The following is a 14,288-nucleotide window of genomic DNA, read 5'->3' as shown; positions in this document are numbered from 1 at the left end:
CCAAAAGTTGCCAGACAGCAAACAGTACGAGACTGCTGATGACATCTGCCTAACCTGGCTCTTGACATCTTCTGAATATATTGAAGAGATGAAGAACAAGTGCATACAAAAGCAGTTTCTGAGCAAGGAACTGCTTTTGGTGGTCATTACCAGTACCATGCGCTGGTAATGACCACCAAGTCGAATGTGGAATGTGTGAAATACCTGCTGGAAACTTCCAAATTCAAGTTTGTGCTGACACGCAAGCTTTCATCAGACCCAATAGTCCTTTTTTAGATGGCTACGAAGATCTGCTGGCAGTAATGATGAGATAGATGCCCAAGCTGTTCTTTCTGGGATTGAAAAGGTGCTAAGACTGGTATTATTTCAGATTCTAAAAGCAGCAATGTAGTTGACACCACAAGTCAGGCATCAGGGCCACTGCATAATGCTAGTGAATCAAGACCCGATCACTCAGGCCACTTTCCAGCAGAAGCAACAAGGCTGCTTGAAGACTGGCAGAAAAAATCAGCCAGCCTCCTTCCAACGGTAGACATGGCAGCCATCTCGATGGTAGGAAGCTACCTGGCTCGTGTCATTCAAGAACAGATTGACTGCAGCAGCTGTATTTCGCTTGTGTCGAAGCCATCTTTTGCTTCACCAAGCGACAGTCTGATCCGGCATCAGGACAGAGGAGGGCTCCTGTACACTCCAAGTCAACTTGTACATATGCTGCGTGCCTTGAAAATGTATGTTGAGGTGATTCTGAGCAAGAGAAGGAACCTTGCAAAGCCACTGCAAGAAGCCGTCGAGAATTCTGTATCCGTACTGGCAGACTGTAGAGTTCTGAAGTGTGCTTGTCCTGAGCACTACCTGCAGCTCTTGAAGATTGTCTGCAGGAAATATTTCAGGCCGATATTCACCAATTATGCATTGTCTGTAACAGACACGAATGACATGGCGAAAACATTCTTTATGAAGCCATTCTCCCAGAAACCGCTAAAGCTTTAAATAAAGCGTGAAATATGAACTTGAACAAGCCTGATGTGCTAATAAAGTTTGATGTGCGTCAGCATGTTTGCACTTCTTTCTTTTGGTGCATTAACACTGTGCTGTGCTTGTAGGCAGTAACTGAGCTGGAAAATAACCGCATGTTTAGCACATGACAGACCTGCACGAGGCTGAGAAAGAATTTCATAGAAACCTCGGAATAGAGGGACAATGTGCAGTTCGATTGTTTTTGCAGCTTCCACTTCTAAAAAAATTAAGTGAGGCGGATTAGCATGAATCTGGGTCAGTAAGCTGGATAGTTATTCATAATTTTGCAATGAGAAAAAGTGCCTGTGTTCACACAAAGGTTGCCGTGACGTTAGATACCTGTTAAGTGCAACGGCGTACTGCTGCTCCATGAAAAGATATGAAAGCAAGTTTAAACTAATTAATATTAGAGAACAATCAATCACAAACCAGGCATAACAGAACCTTGTAAATGTAATGCCCTGGTACCTCACAATAGAACATTTTCTTTTGCATTATAAAATACATTGCAGCTAGTGCTTCAGCAGGATACGGTGCTATGCACAGCGGCCTTGATGTCGTCTGCTCCATCCAGGGCTGCTAGTGCCACCCATTGGCCGGTCCTTGAACTAGCCTCGACGTTGCCAAACAATGGCACTCTGCATAATTGAGCAGGCACTGAAAGTATAGAGGAGGCTATGGTCCGAATTATCGGGTGTCCGCAAAGTCAGTTGTTGACTGTACACTGGCAACTCCTTCAGCGGACATGGCGCCAAAGACGATTCGTTATGATTCATCTCCATTACTCGAGCCAGCATTACCGCGACTTTTGTTCCCTTAATAAAATTACAGCTCATTTTCCCTGATAGAAGCACAAATTCCACGAGTTTTCCTCGAGTATTTCCAGACAATTCAAGATCCCTGAGAATTTCCTGTTTTCCCATTTGGTAGACACCCTGGAGATCTGTGAACAAAGGTGAGCCAACAGGAAATTTCTGGAATCTTACTTCATCTGCAATTCTCCTGGGCACAATAGCCTAACCTGCTGGCTAGCTGGCATGCAGTCATGATGTACTGTGCATGGTGCTTTGTTCCTCTTTGTTCCATTTTTTTTTTCTCCCAGCAGCCACGATTGAGTGAGCCAACTTAGAACTACGTTGAACACCTGGTTGCAGACATGTGCGCTTGAAGGAATGTGGGGTAGGTGCGTGCGGCAACTACTATGCCAAGCACTGAAATCTGGAGAAAGAATCCAACCGTCTTTTGTCCGCTTTTTAATGTTTAGTGGCGCCACATTTGACAAATGTTGGAACTGACGTGAAACAGCTTATTTTCTTTTTTTTTTGTTCAGATGGTGCCATCAGTAATATACCCCTGTGAGATTTATTATTCATTGGAAATCTTTTGTTTCAAGCATTGCTTAGCAAAACTCGTGAGTGCTAGTAATTACAACACACTGTATGGCTCTAGTGATGTGCAACATTCAGCGTTTACATGAAAAAGAATGTCAATTTGCATGGACCTGGCCAGTATAAAAATGAGCTAAATTCACTGCTTTCTTGTAGATTCCTTAATAAACATAAGATCATTTTCTCTTCATAGAATTGGAGATAAGGACTTGCTGCTTGATTATTGAAAATTTCAGAGTTTCAGCTTGAATAGTTTTGCCTCTTCTTTGGTAATGTGTGACCAAGTACAGCCATAAATTGCCAATTCGAAGCAACAAGAACTCATGAAATGTTCATCAGAACACAAAACAACTTCGCATAGATGATAAGTTCGCTGTAGCCTAGAAAATAATTAAATATTATTGTTCTGCGTTGAAAAGGAGAAAAGATATTCATTCATAAACTTTTATTGTTTTGCCCCTTTTGATTGCAGCCTGTACCTAATTGCTTTACACGCAATATCTCTTTATAAAAACCTTGTACCGTTAAAACTCAATATAATGGAACCCGATTTTACGAAGTTCCCGATCTAATAAGGAAATTTACTTTCCCCGGCCAGTACCCATTGGGTTCAATGTTATCCACAACCCAAATTAACGAAACTTGGCCAAACTCGATTTAACAAAGTTTTTCCTGAAATAAATGAATAAAAAAGTGGTGATTTCTTTCTAATTTTGATACAGACGGCTTCTTCAAGCATGCGCTCTGAAGCTATCGCGTTAAAACATCTAGGCACCATGGTCACATCCCTAGCTTTAATTTTATGAGGCTGCATGTCGCACCCATGCACCGAACAGCCGACTCAACACTACCTCGGTAAGGGGCGGCAGTGGTTGCTTTCGTTATTTCAAGGTTTATGCGACAGATGGCTGGATTAGTGGCAAATACAATGCCGTGGTAGCCTTGCGTGTTGCTATGTTACAATTTTAGATCTCCAAGGACCTAAAAATTCCATTCTCGATTTTACAAACATCCTGATTTAACAAAATAATTCGAGTGTGGTCATCACGTCATTCAATCGAGTTTCAACTGTATAACTTTTCATTTAAATGCACAGCAAAATTCATTCTGTTATGTTGAACAGTTTTTCCATAAATGCAGTACAACGGAGGCTAGTAAAGCAAAAAGGCCGTTTTCTGCTCACACTGTTTTGATTGCCGTCGGGTAACGCTTTAAACTAGGCAATAATATTAGGTGTCATTGGAAAGCGCAGAAAGCAAGCTTTCTAATGCGATATAGTTCACATCCGTCGAATGAGCACAGAAAGCACAGTGCGTCTGCAAACAATGACCAAAAAGCAGAGTGTGTCCTGCCGGAGTGGGACCGCCACCTTAAGGTTGCAGCAGTGTTCCAAGGGATATCTTTCAATAGTAGAGCTCATGCAAACAAAGCTGTTGATAAAACTGCACAATGCAACTCAGGTTAATGACCTATATTCAAGTTTATTTTAGGACCTGTTGCTTCCAAAATGAGGATTAAAGCCCATTTAGAGCCATACAAGTTCCAGCACACTAGTTTTGGACAGCATTAAGGTTCCAGTATTGCGAAGTCATGGTCCTTAACTGCTTATATACTAGGTCAGCCTTCACACTATCATAGCCTTTCCAGACTTAGACATGGTTCTTCATGGCTCTGCTTGTCCTGCAGTCCATTAGTGATATAAAATTCTGGCGTGTGATAAATACTAAGGTAAATAGCATTCTCCTTGGACTGCTGTTAAGCAGAGAATTCCATGCTCAATGACAGGACATGTTTTGTCAGGTCCTTCAATTTCGCCAGGACATTGACTTTGTAAAGCTACAATTACTTGCGTTATGTTTCAGCCAGTTCATCAGGTGGAGCACTTCTAGGCAAACTAGGAAGGCTAGTTCTGCCTGCATTGCAATATGCTTCTAACCATCTCTCTAGTGTGGCTGCTGCCAATAAAGACGTACAAGGATCTCAACAAATAACCATCACAGCATCCCAGAAAACCCGTAGCAATTCAAGAAGGTGAACATTAGAGCAATGAGGCACATTTTTTGCTGTCTAGGTGAGTACCACCCAATTCAGGTGTCAACCACAAGATCTAATGATGCGGAAGGTTTAGCCACAATGTTGAAAAATGTTACAAAAGTACTTTATCAAAATTTTCCCTTTAACACACATTTGTCCCAAGTTCAGCACCTCAACAAGGTAAGGCATTATTCAAAAAGGGCTTAGAATGGGTTTGGTCTTTACTGCACACTTGGTGTGACATCTCCTGGCATTTTCAGGTGGCATTGTAGCTCCCTTAATTTCTATCAGAAGCTATGTCACTCTCTCTCAAACGCAGTGGCAGCAGTATTCATTTGAGCATGAGTGTGACAAGTGTGACAATTTTTATCATGATGAGAATGCAACACGACAGATGCTGTAGAAGTGTATGTGGAGGCGTGGTGCAGCACAATGTGCAACCAAGTAAACCAAGTGCACTGGAGTAAATGTGCGAGTGAACTGGCATTCGATCTAGAACCGGACAGACACAACAAGGTCTGCCTGGACAAGCCTCGCGGCAACTTCGTCCTACTGGTGAGTATGGGCAGCTACTGATCCACTTGACAGCCTACTCCAACACTTTCAAGCCAGACCTGCCAGCGAGAACAGCTACTAGGTCCGCTTGAGCACCTCCTGTGCCTGTAGCCACAACACAGTCTTGCGGGTGAGTGCAGTTGCACTTGCCCGCACCTGGTTCCTTCAGATGCATTTTCCTGGGCCCTCCAGTGGAACCTGCCGACGGGCTTGGGCTGCTGGTCCACACCTTCAGTTTGAGTGCGAGAAAGTCCGAGCGTCAGCTCAGACTCAGTCTTGCAAAATTTGTAGTCCGTCTCAAGCAATACAACTTTGCACTATGTCAGCGCAATATTCTAAACTGGGCAGTGCGCTGCTTCGGGGCTGCTTCCACAGGACATTTTCGCACTCACCAAGAGAGAGCGAACGAGAGAGATTGTAGAAAGGGCGAGTGCCACAACGTAGCTTTTAACTTTTTTTTCTCTCTCTTTGGAGCACAATCGTGGACATTGTGGGCAATACAGACAAGAAGCAGCTGGTGCCATCTTGTGGTTCACTGTGACAACTCGCGATGCTCTCCATGGCTTTCGCAATTAAAGAAACACTAAGAATAACATGGAGCATGCCCTGATCTGCACCAGCCAGATTGTCGAGGAACTAGAGCATGAAGCAGCGTACACCTTTATTCCTCCAGCCCGTTCATTTGCCACTACCCGATATATACACCCCTCTGCCATCCGAGAACTTGGACAGCATCAGTGGACCATTCAGCCTTATTAAGTTAGAGCTAGCTCTCACACAAGTGAAGCGGAACAGTGCCCCAGGACAAGACAGCATCTCCTGAAGAATGCTCCACAACGCAGACACAGCTACCGTGGGGGTTCGGGCTAACGCGCCCGGAACCGGCTAGCTAAGGTCTAAGGAGACATGTAGCTAGTCCCCAATCCCCAGCGCACACAATGGGGCGCTATGGCAGGTTCGCTGAAACACCGGCAAGGCAGAGGTGACTCCAGCCATTCTACAAACAAAAGGGGGTTTATTCTCTGTTATGTACAAAACGTGCGTACAATACCGGGGTTACAGTACTAGGGTGGCGGTCGCAGACTACAGGTGAAAGCTCCTAGGAAGTCTGCTCTGCCTGTGTACACGTGGTGCGTGGTGCAGGACCACGTGGATCTACACGGCCAACAGCCAAGAGCACCGAAAGTGAATTTGTCAGGTGAAGGCGCCCGTGTACCTCGGATGCTGAAGAAGAGAGGTGCCAAAGAGAGGGTGAGAGAGGCTCGTTCCTCTGGCACTGTTTGTACACACGGCACACGGCATAACGTTGAGTCACGCGCACAAGCAGCAGGCTCCGTGTCGTGCCGGCAACAGCAGCCGCAGGGAATGTACGCTATCCAAAATAACGCTGGAATGGCATGTCCCCAGCAATCACGCAGACAAATGGCCCAAGTCGCGTGTAAACTGGAGAAGGGGGTCCAAAGGGGTCCCCACACTACAAAGCGCAAGCACTGGAAGCATTCTGTTGTCATACCTCTATCAAAACCAGGCAAGCAACTGATGCAACTCTGCAATATGCAACCAGCCTCACTTACTCCAATCATTTGTAAATTAATTAAAAAGATGGTTACCAAACGCTTCTCCCGCGATCTTGAGGAGGCCGAGTACTTCCACCCCTTCCAAACCAGATTCTGACTGCAGTTGGGCACACAGGATAGCCTCTACCTTCTGGACACCACCGTCCGCAAGAGGAAGTTTTGCAGAGGACGACCAGACATACTAGTAGCAGTTGACTTGAAAGCTTTTGACATCGCTGGCCGTCCTGGTATGGGAAGCCAGCATTGGAGTTTTGAACAGTTACGCAGGGGCTCCTCATGGACATTGTGTGCATTCTTTAGTCATACAAAGAAAAAGGCCAGCGGTGGTATGCTGGGTGCCGTGCAAAAGCTGTGAAAAAAAAAAAAAAAGAACTTGAAGGTCGTTGTTAATGCTGCGTGGTTATTAGTCTATTATTTCTTGTCAGAACTCCAAGCATGAGCAAGGGCGACATTGGATTCGATCAGGCAGACTAGGCAAGCCGAATGAGCAGAGTCACAGCATCATCGTGTCGCAATCTCATGCCGCTTCAGAAATTTTTACAGCATCTCGGATGCAATAGCCATGTGCATTAGATTTTGTTGAAAGTAAAAATAGGTTTGATTGAGAACCTACTTCTGGTACAAGAATGTATATAAAGCTGGCATTTTTTCGGGGACATGAGTAATATTCGTGCCACCCAATTTTAATACCCAGTTTTTTCAATCGTGCATGGTGTCTGTTGACTGTGCCTGGTGCCAAAAAGAAAAGGAGGCAAATGACATTGCTAATCATACAATGCTACAGCAAACACCAAACAGTGAACACTTTGTTCTTACAGAAGAAACAGTGCATCGCTGCTACATGCAACACGAATATTTGCTATGCAGCTTCTATTCCAGGTAAAATAATATTCACTAAAGTGAAGTGATGCATAGATTGTTCATTTTATTAAGAGCGACGTCCACAGTTAAAGAGCACCAACAAGCATTGCAATACATTATACAAGTCTAGTTTATCTGCAGTGCATGACTACCGACGGCGCACGGCAAACCAGCTCGGCCATGCTGGCATTGCAGCCGACGATGCCACGAATGTCAGTGCATTTTCTTCTCTGTGTGAAATTATTGCGAGGAGAAGGTAAATTGGCAACGATAACAAACCATTGTGGCTTGTAAGCCTCGGAGACTTCTTCTGAAGCGGCATCAGCGACAGCTTTGAAGTGAACTGAAAGAAGCCTAGTGACAACATCAGCGGTGAACAAACAGCGCCAGTGAGGCTGCCGGCAACGTTGTAGCATAGCCGCGGCCACTTCTCTGTCGCTGAATGGCCACAACAATGTGCACAAGAACTCGCAAAGAGGACCTCTACGTGACAGGCAGATCGTAGTCCTTTGGCAGAACAGCCGGCAGCTGGCGAGTTGCAAGGTCTCTAAAGTGGATGCACCTTAATTCTACTGCCGTAGTTTTAAAGAAATCAACAACACCTTGTTTAGAAAGGAGCTGTCCCTATACAGTATCCACATTGAATGTGCATAAAACGAGCAAGTGAAATCCCTGAACCACTGTTCTCAGAGTTCGTTTCTGAATGTCAAAAGCAATTTACTATGTGTAATCCTCGCCCTGCTATAGTTATTTTGCATGAACGGACTCTTCCAGTAAGTTGATCCTTTTAAAAGCGTACCACAATTATATATTAGTGGCACGCTTGCAGGCACTGATGGTTCCGGAATAGGTTGCTGTGAAGACATTTTAGGGAGTTTTTCACAAGTAAATTTGTCTTCAATGATCGCAGCCTCTTCAATGTTTTCAATACTCACATGCGCGCACACTGCACTAAGCCAAATGATAAAGGAAAACACGTCAAACTCCCTAAGATTTCGCATTTCCGCAAAACGTAAGAAACAACATGCTCCCTGCAGCCATGGGTTTGTTTGAGAGGCTAAAAGTTATAGCGCTTTCTCACTCATGGCACTGAGGCTTGCATGCCCCCTGGGCAGCACTGCTTCCCCATTATCAAAGCAGCTGAAAGCACCCAAGCACGCATCAGAATGGTCAATTTCATTAAGGCATTCTTAAAGAACAGGACATATAAAATTCAGTTATCTCCAGGTCATTAAGCCAGGCGCTTCACCAACCTTGTAGGAGTCCCACAAGGGTCAATCATCTCCCCAACACTCTTTAACATCGTCATGGTGAGAATCGCATGAAGGTTAGATGCAGTTGAAAACCTTTGGTTTACAACGTATGTTGATTATATTACCCTGGGGACGACGTATAGGCTCAACACAGCTGAACAAGCTACAACAGTGCAAAACACAATGGGCATAATTGATTAGGAACTGAACACTACAGGCGTGAGGCCCTCGCCAAGGAAGACACACTAGAGCCCACTATATGAAAAACATGGAAGCTCTGACTTCACCCTTTACTTTAACAAACACCAAATTCACCAACCAGAAGATGGACACCTCAATATACTGGGCATCCCAATCAACAAGGATGCCATGGCAAGCCCATGGCTGCAACAGTTGAAGCAGCAATGGAGACCAACTGTGCACCTTTTCGAGAGGCTAACCCACCACAGCGGAGGGGCAGGAAGAGAGCTTGACCAATGGCTTACAGTAGTTGTTCTCATCGCCAAGATAAGGTATGGTCCACATAACGACCTGATGGCTGCCAACAAGCAGCTTGACAAGATACACAACGTGGCTATGAGGGCAATCACTGGCCTACCATACACGTAAAAGCAGAAGAGCTGCACAGATATTGCTGCCTCCCAACGGGAAAAACACTCGTTAAGACCTACAAGAATAACCACGAATCGAGGCTGAGGAACACATCGAACTGTCAGCAACTACCATCTAGATTGCATAGCACGAACCTGCACCTGCCAAAGCTGGACCAGCTCCTTCTACCCTGAGATGAAATAAGGGTTACACAACCCAGACAAAACACCAAAGGTGAAGGCAGGGCGCACCGACAACAAAGAGTACTAGATGCCCAAGAAAAGCACTAAGGAACAAAAATATACACTGACACTACCTTACGATACGATGAAAGTTCAGGCAAAATGTATGCAGCTACCAATTGTTACACAGCAAGCAGGCAAGCACGCACCGCGACTCGCAGTGGTTATGCTCACTGGACAGCCACAGAGCTTGAACTACAAGCCATCGAAAAAGCCATTCAACTCTGTGATGGGCCCACAGAAGCCATAGTTCCTATCTGCACCGACAGTCAAGAGGCCCTCAAGCAACTGAACTCCTGATCCTACACGACTACTATGACGCACCACATTGAACAAGCCTGCTGCCACCTGCAAAATAATAGACGTGCATGCATTCTCGTACACTGGACACCAGGCCACAACATGAGGGGAGCGTGGAACAGGGCAGTCCGTGAGGCTGCAGGCAAGAAAAAGAGAGAACTGCCATCATAGCCTTGAAGTGAGCCCACCATTGCTGGACCACACCTATGGCTCCCCGTCATTTGTCACTGTACCAGACCACAAGATTGCCCGACTGAAGTACATCGAGAAGGCTCTACTACAGGAGTTCCCCCCCATTCCCAGCATCCTTCCTCCCATTCCCACTCGTCTTCCCAGAGCAGCCCAGGTTCTTATCCACAAGGCAAGAGCTAAGGCATCCATTACACCAGATGTTCTGAGAACATTGAGAGGAACACAAGTGGGATGCCCCAACTGTGCTGCAATCAATGTCGACCTCAAACATGTGATCTGGTCCTGCCCTGCCATAGCCAGCCTCATGGACAAGCACAACCGACCTCTAAAGGTGGCATCATACATCCAATGGGTCGCATCGCAATGAGATGTCACCAGAAGAATTAATGCTGTGCTTTCCTTCACTAAGGAGACGGGCATCCTTTCTTTCACCTGATCCCTTACCCCCACCTTAGGCCACAGGCCATCCTTTCTAATAAAAGTTTCAATCAATCAATCAATGGTTTTCACAATCAGTGGGTGGGCAGGACGCACTGCGCGGTAATGGCAGCAGATACAAACCTGCATAGGCAAACTTTTCACCCGTCTCAGCATCATTAAAAACTATCATTGTTGCTAAGAGGGACTTAGCAACGCAAAAGTCAAGCTAGTCCACATAGAAAACGCCCTACAGAAGGGAAAATTTTGATTGTTGTATCTGACATGTGGTCATAACATATTGTTATATACACTCTCTTTTTCTCATAGCCCTAATGCATAAGTTGATATACTTAAATCGAACCATTGTTATAACCAATATATTGTTATACGCGGAATCGTTATAAGTGGACTGCATTTTACATAGAAAGGGATAAAAGTGCCGACGATTAAGTTTCAGAAATAAAGGTTTCAGAGCATCCAGTCTCAGTCTTTGTTGAACAACACTCACAGGACCTGCTGGACAGACAATGATGACAACAAATAGCAAGAATTTATTTCCAACTATTATTCCACTCTGCTTGTAAGGACCACAGAACACAAATGGGGAAACTGTACAACTATAGTTTACCTTACCTTCAACTGTTGTTAGCTGTTTATCCTAGCTTTAATTATTGTAAATGTAAAGAAACAGTCACCTACCCAAGAGGCTTATTTTGTATTCTTCGCTCTCCCTGGTATGTGCTTCCATTAGCCTGCGAAGCCACTGTGTAGGTGTTTCGTTGTTATCAGTTGTTTGCACAAAGTCTTGTACAACCTGTCCCATCCAAGGTAAAAGAAAACAGGGAATTTGACTAGAAGGTATGCAATGAGGCAACCAAATGATCATTAAACGTTCAATGGGCTGATTGCATTATCACATAAAGAAGAGCTTGTAGACCACTTTCCATCTTGGACCTTTATTTCATTGATTCTAGGCACTTTTCTTTTTATGGTCCCACAAATATCTGAGTTTGAGAATGAGGCTATTCCTCAGAATTTAACACCCAACAAATTCACAGAGCAACAAACCACATGCAAAACCAGGCAAGCAGACCTCACCACATAGCTTAGATGCTTCCAGTAAAATGGGGGACCTTTTGCTCAAAGAAGGGTGCAAGTTGGGGCTCATACGCTGACAGAAATAACAAGAGAATAACATGGCTGATCACATTTCTTGCCTTGCAACTATTATGAGAGTGAGCACCGCCTCTGGAAAGAAGCCTGCTTGCAGGGTTTTGTCATCAATGCACATGCGTTTATGTTGCTTCAGGACGGAAAGTGTACTCGAACAGAGAAAATTAGCGTATTTCATGTTTATGCCCTACCAATTTGACGGTTTGAAAGTTATGCATATTTAGCAGTTCTTTAAGGGTTTATAACATGGGCTCAATTAATTGAACTGAATTGAATATATATATATATATATATATATATATATCATGGGGACATCGGCCGCATGGCAGCACAGCGGTGCCGCCATCATCTTGATTGGAGCGGGGCTCATGCGCCCGGGCCACGCGCAGCGAGCCTGGCACAGGGAGCAACGATCAGGAAGCTGGATCTCAGTTGGTCTGGGCTCCAGACACTAAAGGTTGTCCTTTGCATGTCTCCTGCACTCTGTGTCATCTCTGAGAGCCTCAGCTGACCACTGGCTCTAAAGCCACAGCCCTAAGCCCCCATTAGGCACCCAACGCCAATCTGAAAATGGCGCGGTCCCTCTGTCCCCGCCAGCAGGTCCCAGTCCTGGCCGGTTGCGCCCAAAACCGAAACCAGATGTTAATCACATGCACTTGGTGCACTACAGTCAATTCAGCCACTGGGCTTTATGGGAGTGTCCGCTCTTGTTGAACGTCTTTCTCTATGAGCGCCCAGCCAAGCCTCGAACCAGCGCTCGCGCTCAGAAGTCACTTTGTCCTCCACTTCGACTGCTAGCTCTGATGCCGGAGTTCCCATAACATACACACACACTCACACACACACACACACACACACACACATACACACACACACACACACACACAGATGTCCTACATGCGCACGGACATTATATGCTTAAGTACAACATCTTAAGAGGCTAGTTAGTTCATTTTAACAATTGCTTATGGATTGTTCAAGCCAGGAAAAAGGACAACACACAAGAAGGGACTTTCATGTTCCTCCTTATATGTTCTCTCTTTTCTTGGCTTGTGCAATTAGTAAACAATAGTTAAAATTTTATGCAGTAGAATCTTTATTATATAGTTGCAGTTATCTATTTAATGCTAGCTCGACTTGTACAATGGACAAGTTCATAAACATGAAAAAGTTGACAAAAATAAAACAAATGTACAGTTATATTTATAAATATATAGACATATTATAAAGCCAGTTTAACTCTGTTTAAGTGATCTAGTTTTTGAACCATTATGGCAAATAACAAGATTCATGTAATATATGTGCAATGCTCTGCAATTGAAACGAGATACTCTGAACATGTGGCTGCTGGCTCTTTTTTGCCCCACCGTTGAGCGGTGAAGACACCAAGCTGATTATTTGTGATATATATAATAAAAAGTGAGAGCCTTAATAACACATTGTAACTGTATCTGGTCTGACAGCAACCACCCAGCACTCTCTGGTGGTGCAAACAGCATTGGCCGCCATACGATCCGAGCATCGCATTTCAATTGCTCAGCACCGTACATATGTTCGTTCACATAAATATATTTCTTTCATTAAGACGTGTATAAAAAAAAATTGCATGTATGTTTCAAAAGACAAAAGAACCCACTATAGAGTAAAGACAATTTCCGGACACATACCCACAACAAAGGAGGAAAGCTTAGCAGGTCATGAACAAACTCTCCATTCCACTTGGCTCGGGACAGCTGTGATCTTAAAGCAAAAAGCTGTTAAAAGAGTACAAAGGTAAATGTAGATTCATGTTCTACTGCGTAGCTAACAAAATAAAATTTTACTGTCTCTCCTAGAAAATGAAAAGGAACTGAAAGACGATACAATAAACACATACACGGGGCAGCTGATAACCTGTTCATGGAAATCTCTGTAACAGTTTGAGAACTGCACTCATCTACTCTTATGATGCATAGAAGCAATGGCTGCTACAGTGACTGTGTCAAATCAACCAAAACAAAATTATGGGCCCTCTCTGCTCAGGCAAAGGGTACCAAAACATTGCACATTGCCATGAAGCCTCGGTTGCTAGATGCTGATTTCTGATGACCTTACACAGCAACTAAATGTTCTATGCAAAGGAACTTTTTCTTTTTGTCACACCCTAATCACCTTCCACCTTCCCACAGTTGTGCTATTCTATGCTTTTCGTCTTCATTCCAATAATTATTGTTTATTCATGATAATGCAAACAATAAACATTCTTCATAAAAGAGTCCTTGACTGCTGTGGGACTTGATAAAGCATACACCCATTAATATTTTCCATATTTATCTCGCAATAAGCTCTTCGCCTTCAATGTAGCTGAATGTGCTAGCAGACTCCTACTCAAGAGGATAGCAGTAGAAACTGAACCTGGCAATGTTCGGCACAAAAACCACATAGAGTGAAGCTTAGTGGGGGGCTTTCTGTAGAATAAGCTAGATGTTACTGGGAGGGGGGTCACAGTACTTAGCAAGGTTAGAACTGGTGCGCCATTCACAGTCAATTGTTTATTCTGTCAGTACCAACATAAGGAGCCAAAACTTGGAGGACAACAAGAAGCTTGGAACGAAGCTAAGAGCTGCGCAACAAGCAACAAAACAGGAAATGATATGCATAACATTAGGAGATATGAAGCTGTCATTATGCGAGGAGCTGATATTC

General features: G+C 44.3%; 1 protein-coding gene across 4 annotated transcripts in view; it reads right to left on the bottom strand.

Annotated features, from left to right (window-relative positions):
* LOC126548475 (uncharacterized) overlaps positions 1-14,288 on the bottom strand; it is a 215,144-nt gene that overhangs the window by 150,646 nt on the left and 50,210 nt on the right. For all 4 annotated transcript variants that reach the window (XM_050196669.3, XM_072289373.1, XM_055063729.2 and 1 more), the window contains 2 exons: positions 13,271-13,357; positions 11,130-11,244 (listed from right to left, as the gene is read on the bottom strand). In XM_050196669.3, coding sequence (XP_050052626.1) covers positions 11,130-11,244; positions 13,271-13,357 — 202 coding nt within the window. The remainder of the gene's footprint in view (positions 1-11,129; positions 11,245-13,270; positions 13,358-14,288) is intronic.

The sequence above is a fragment of the Dermacentor andersoni genome, chromosome 1, assembly GCF_023375885.2.
Source record: "Dermacentor andersoni chromosome 1, qqDerAnde1_hic_scaffold, whole genome shotgun sequence".
Lineage (NCBI taxonomy): Eukaryota > Metazoa > Arthropoda > Arachnida > Ixodida > Ixodidae > Dermacentor > Dermacentor andersoni.
Note: the sequence above shows the minus strand (reverse complement) of the source record. Positions and strands in the feature narration are given on the sequence as shown.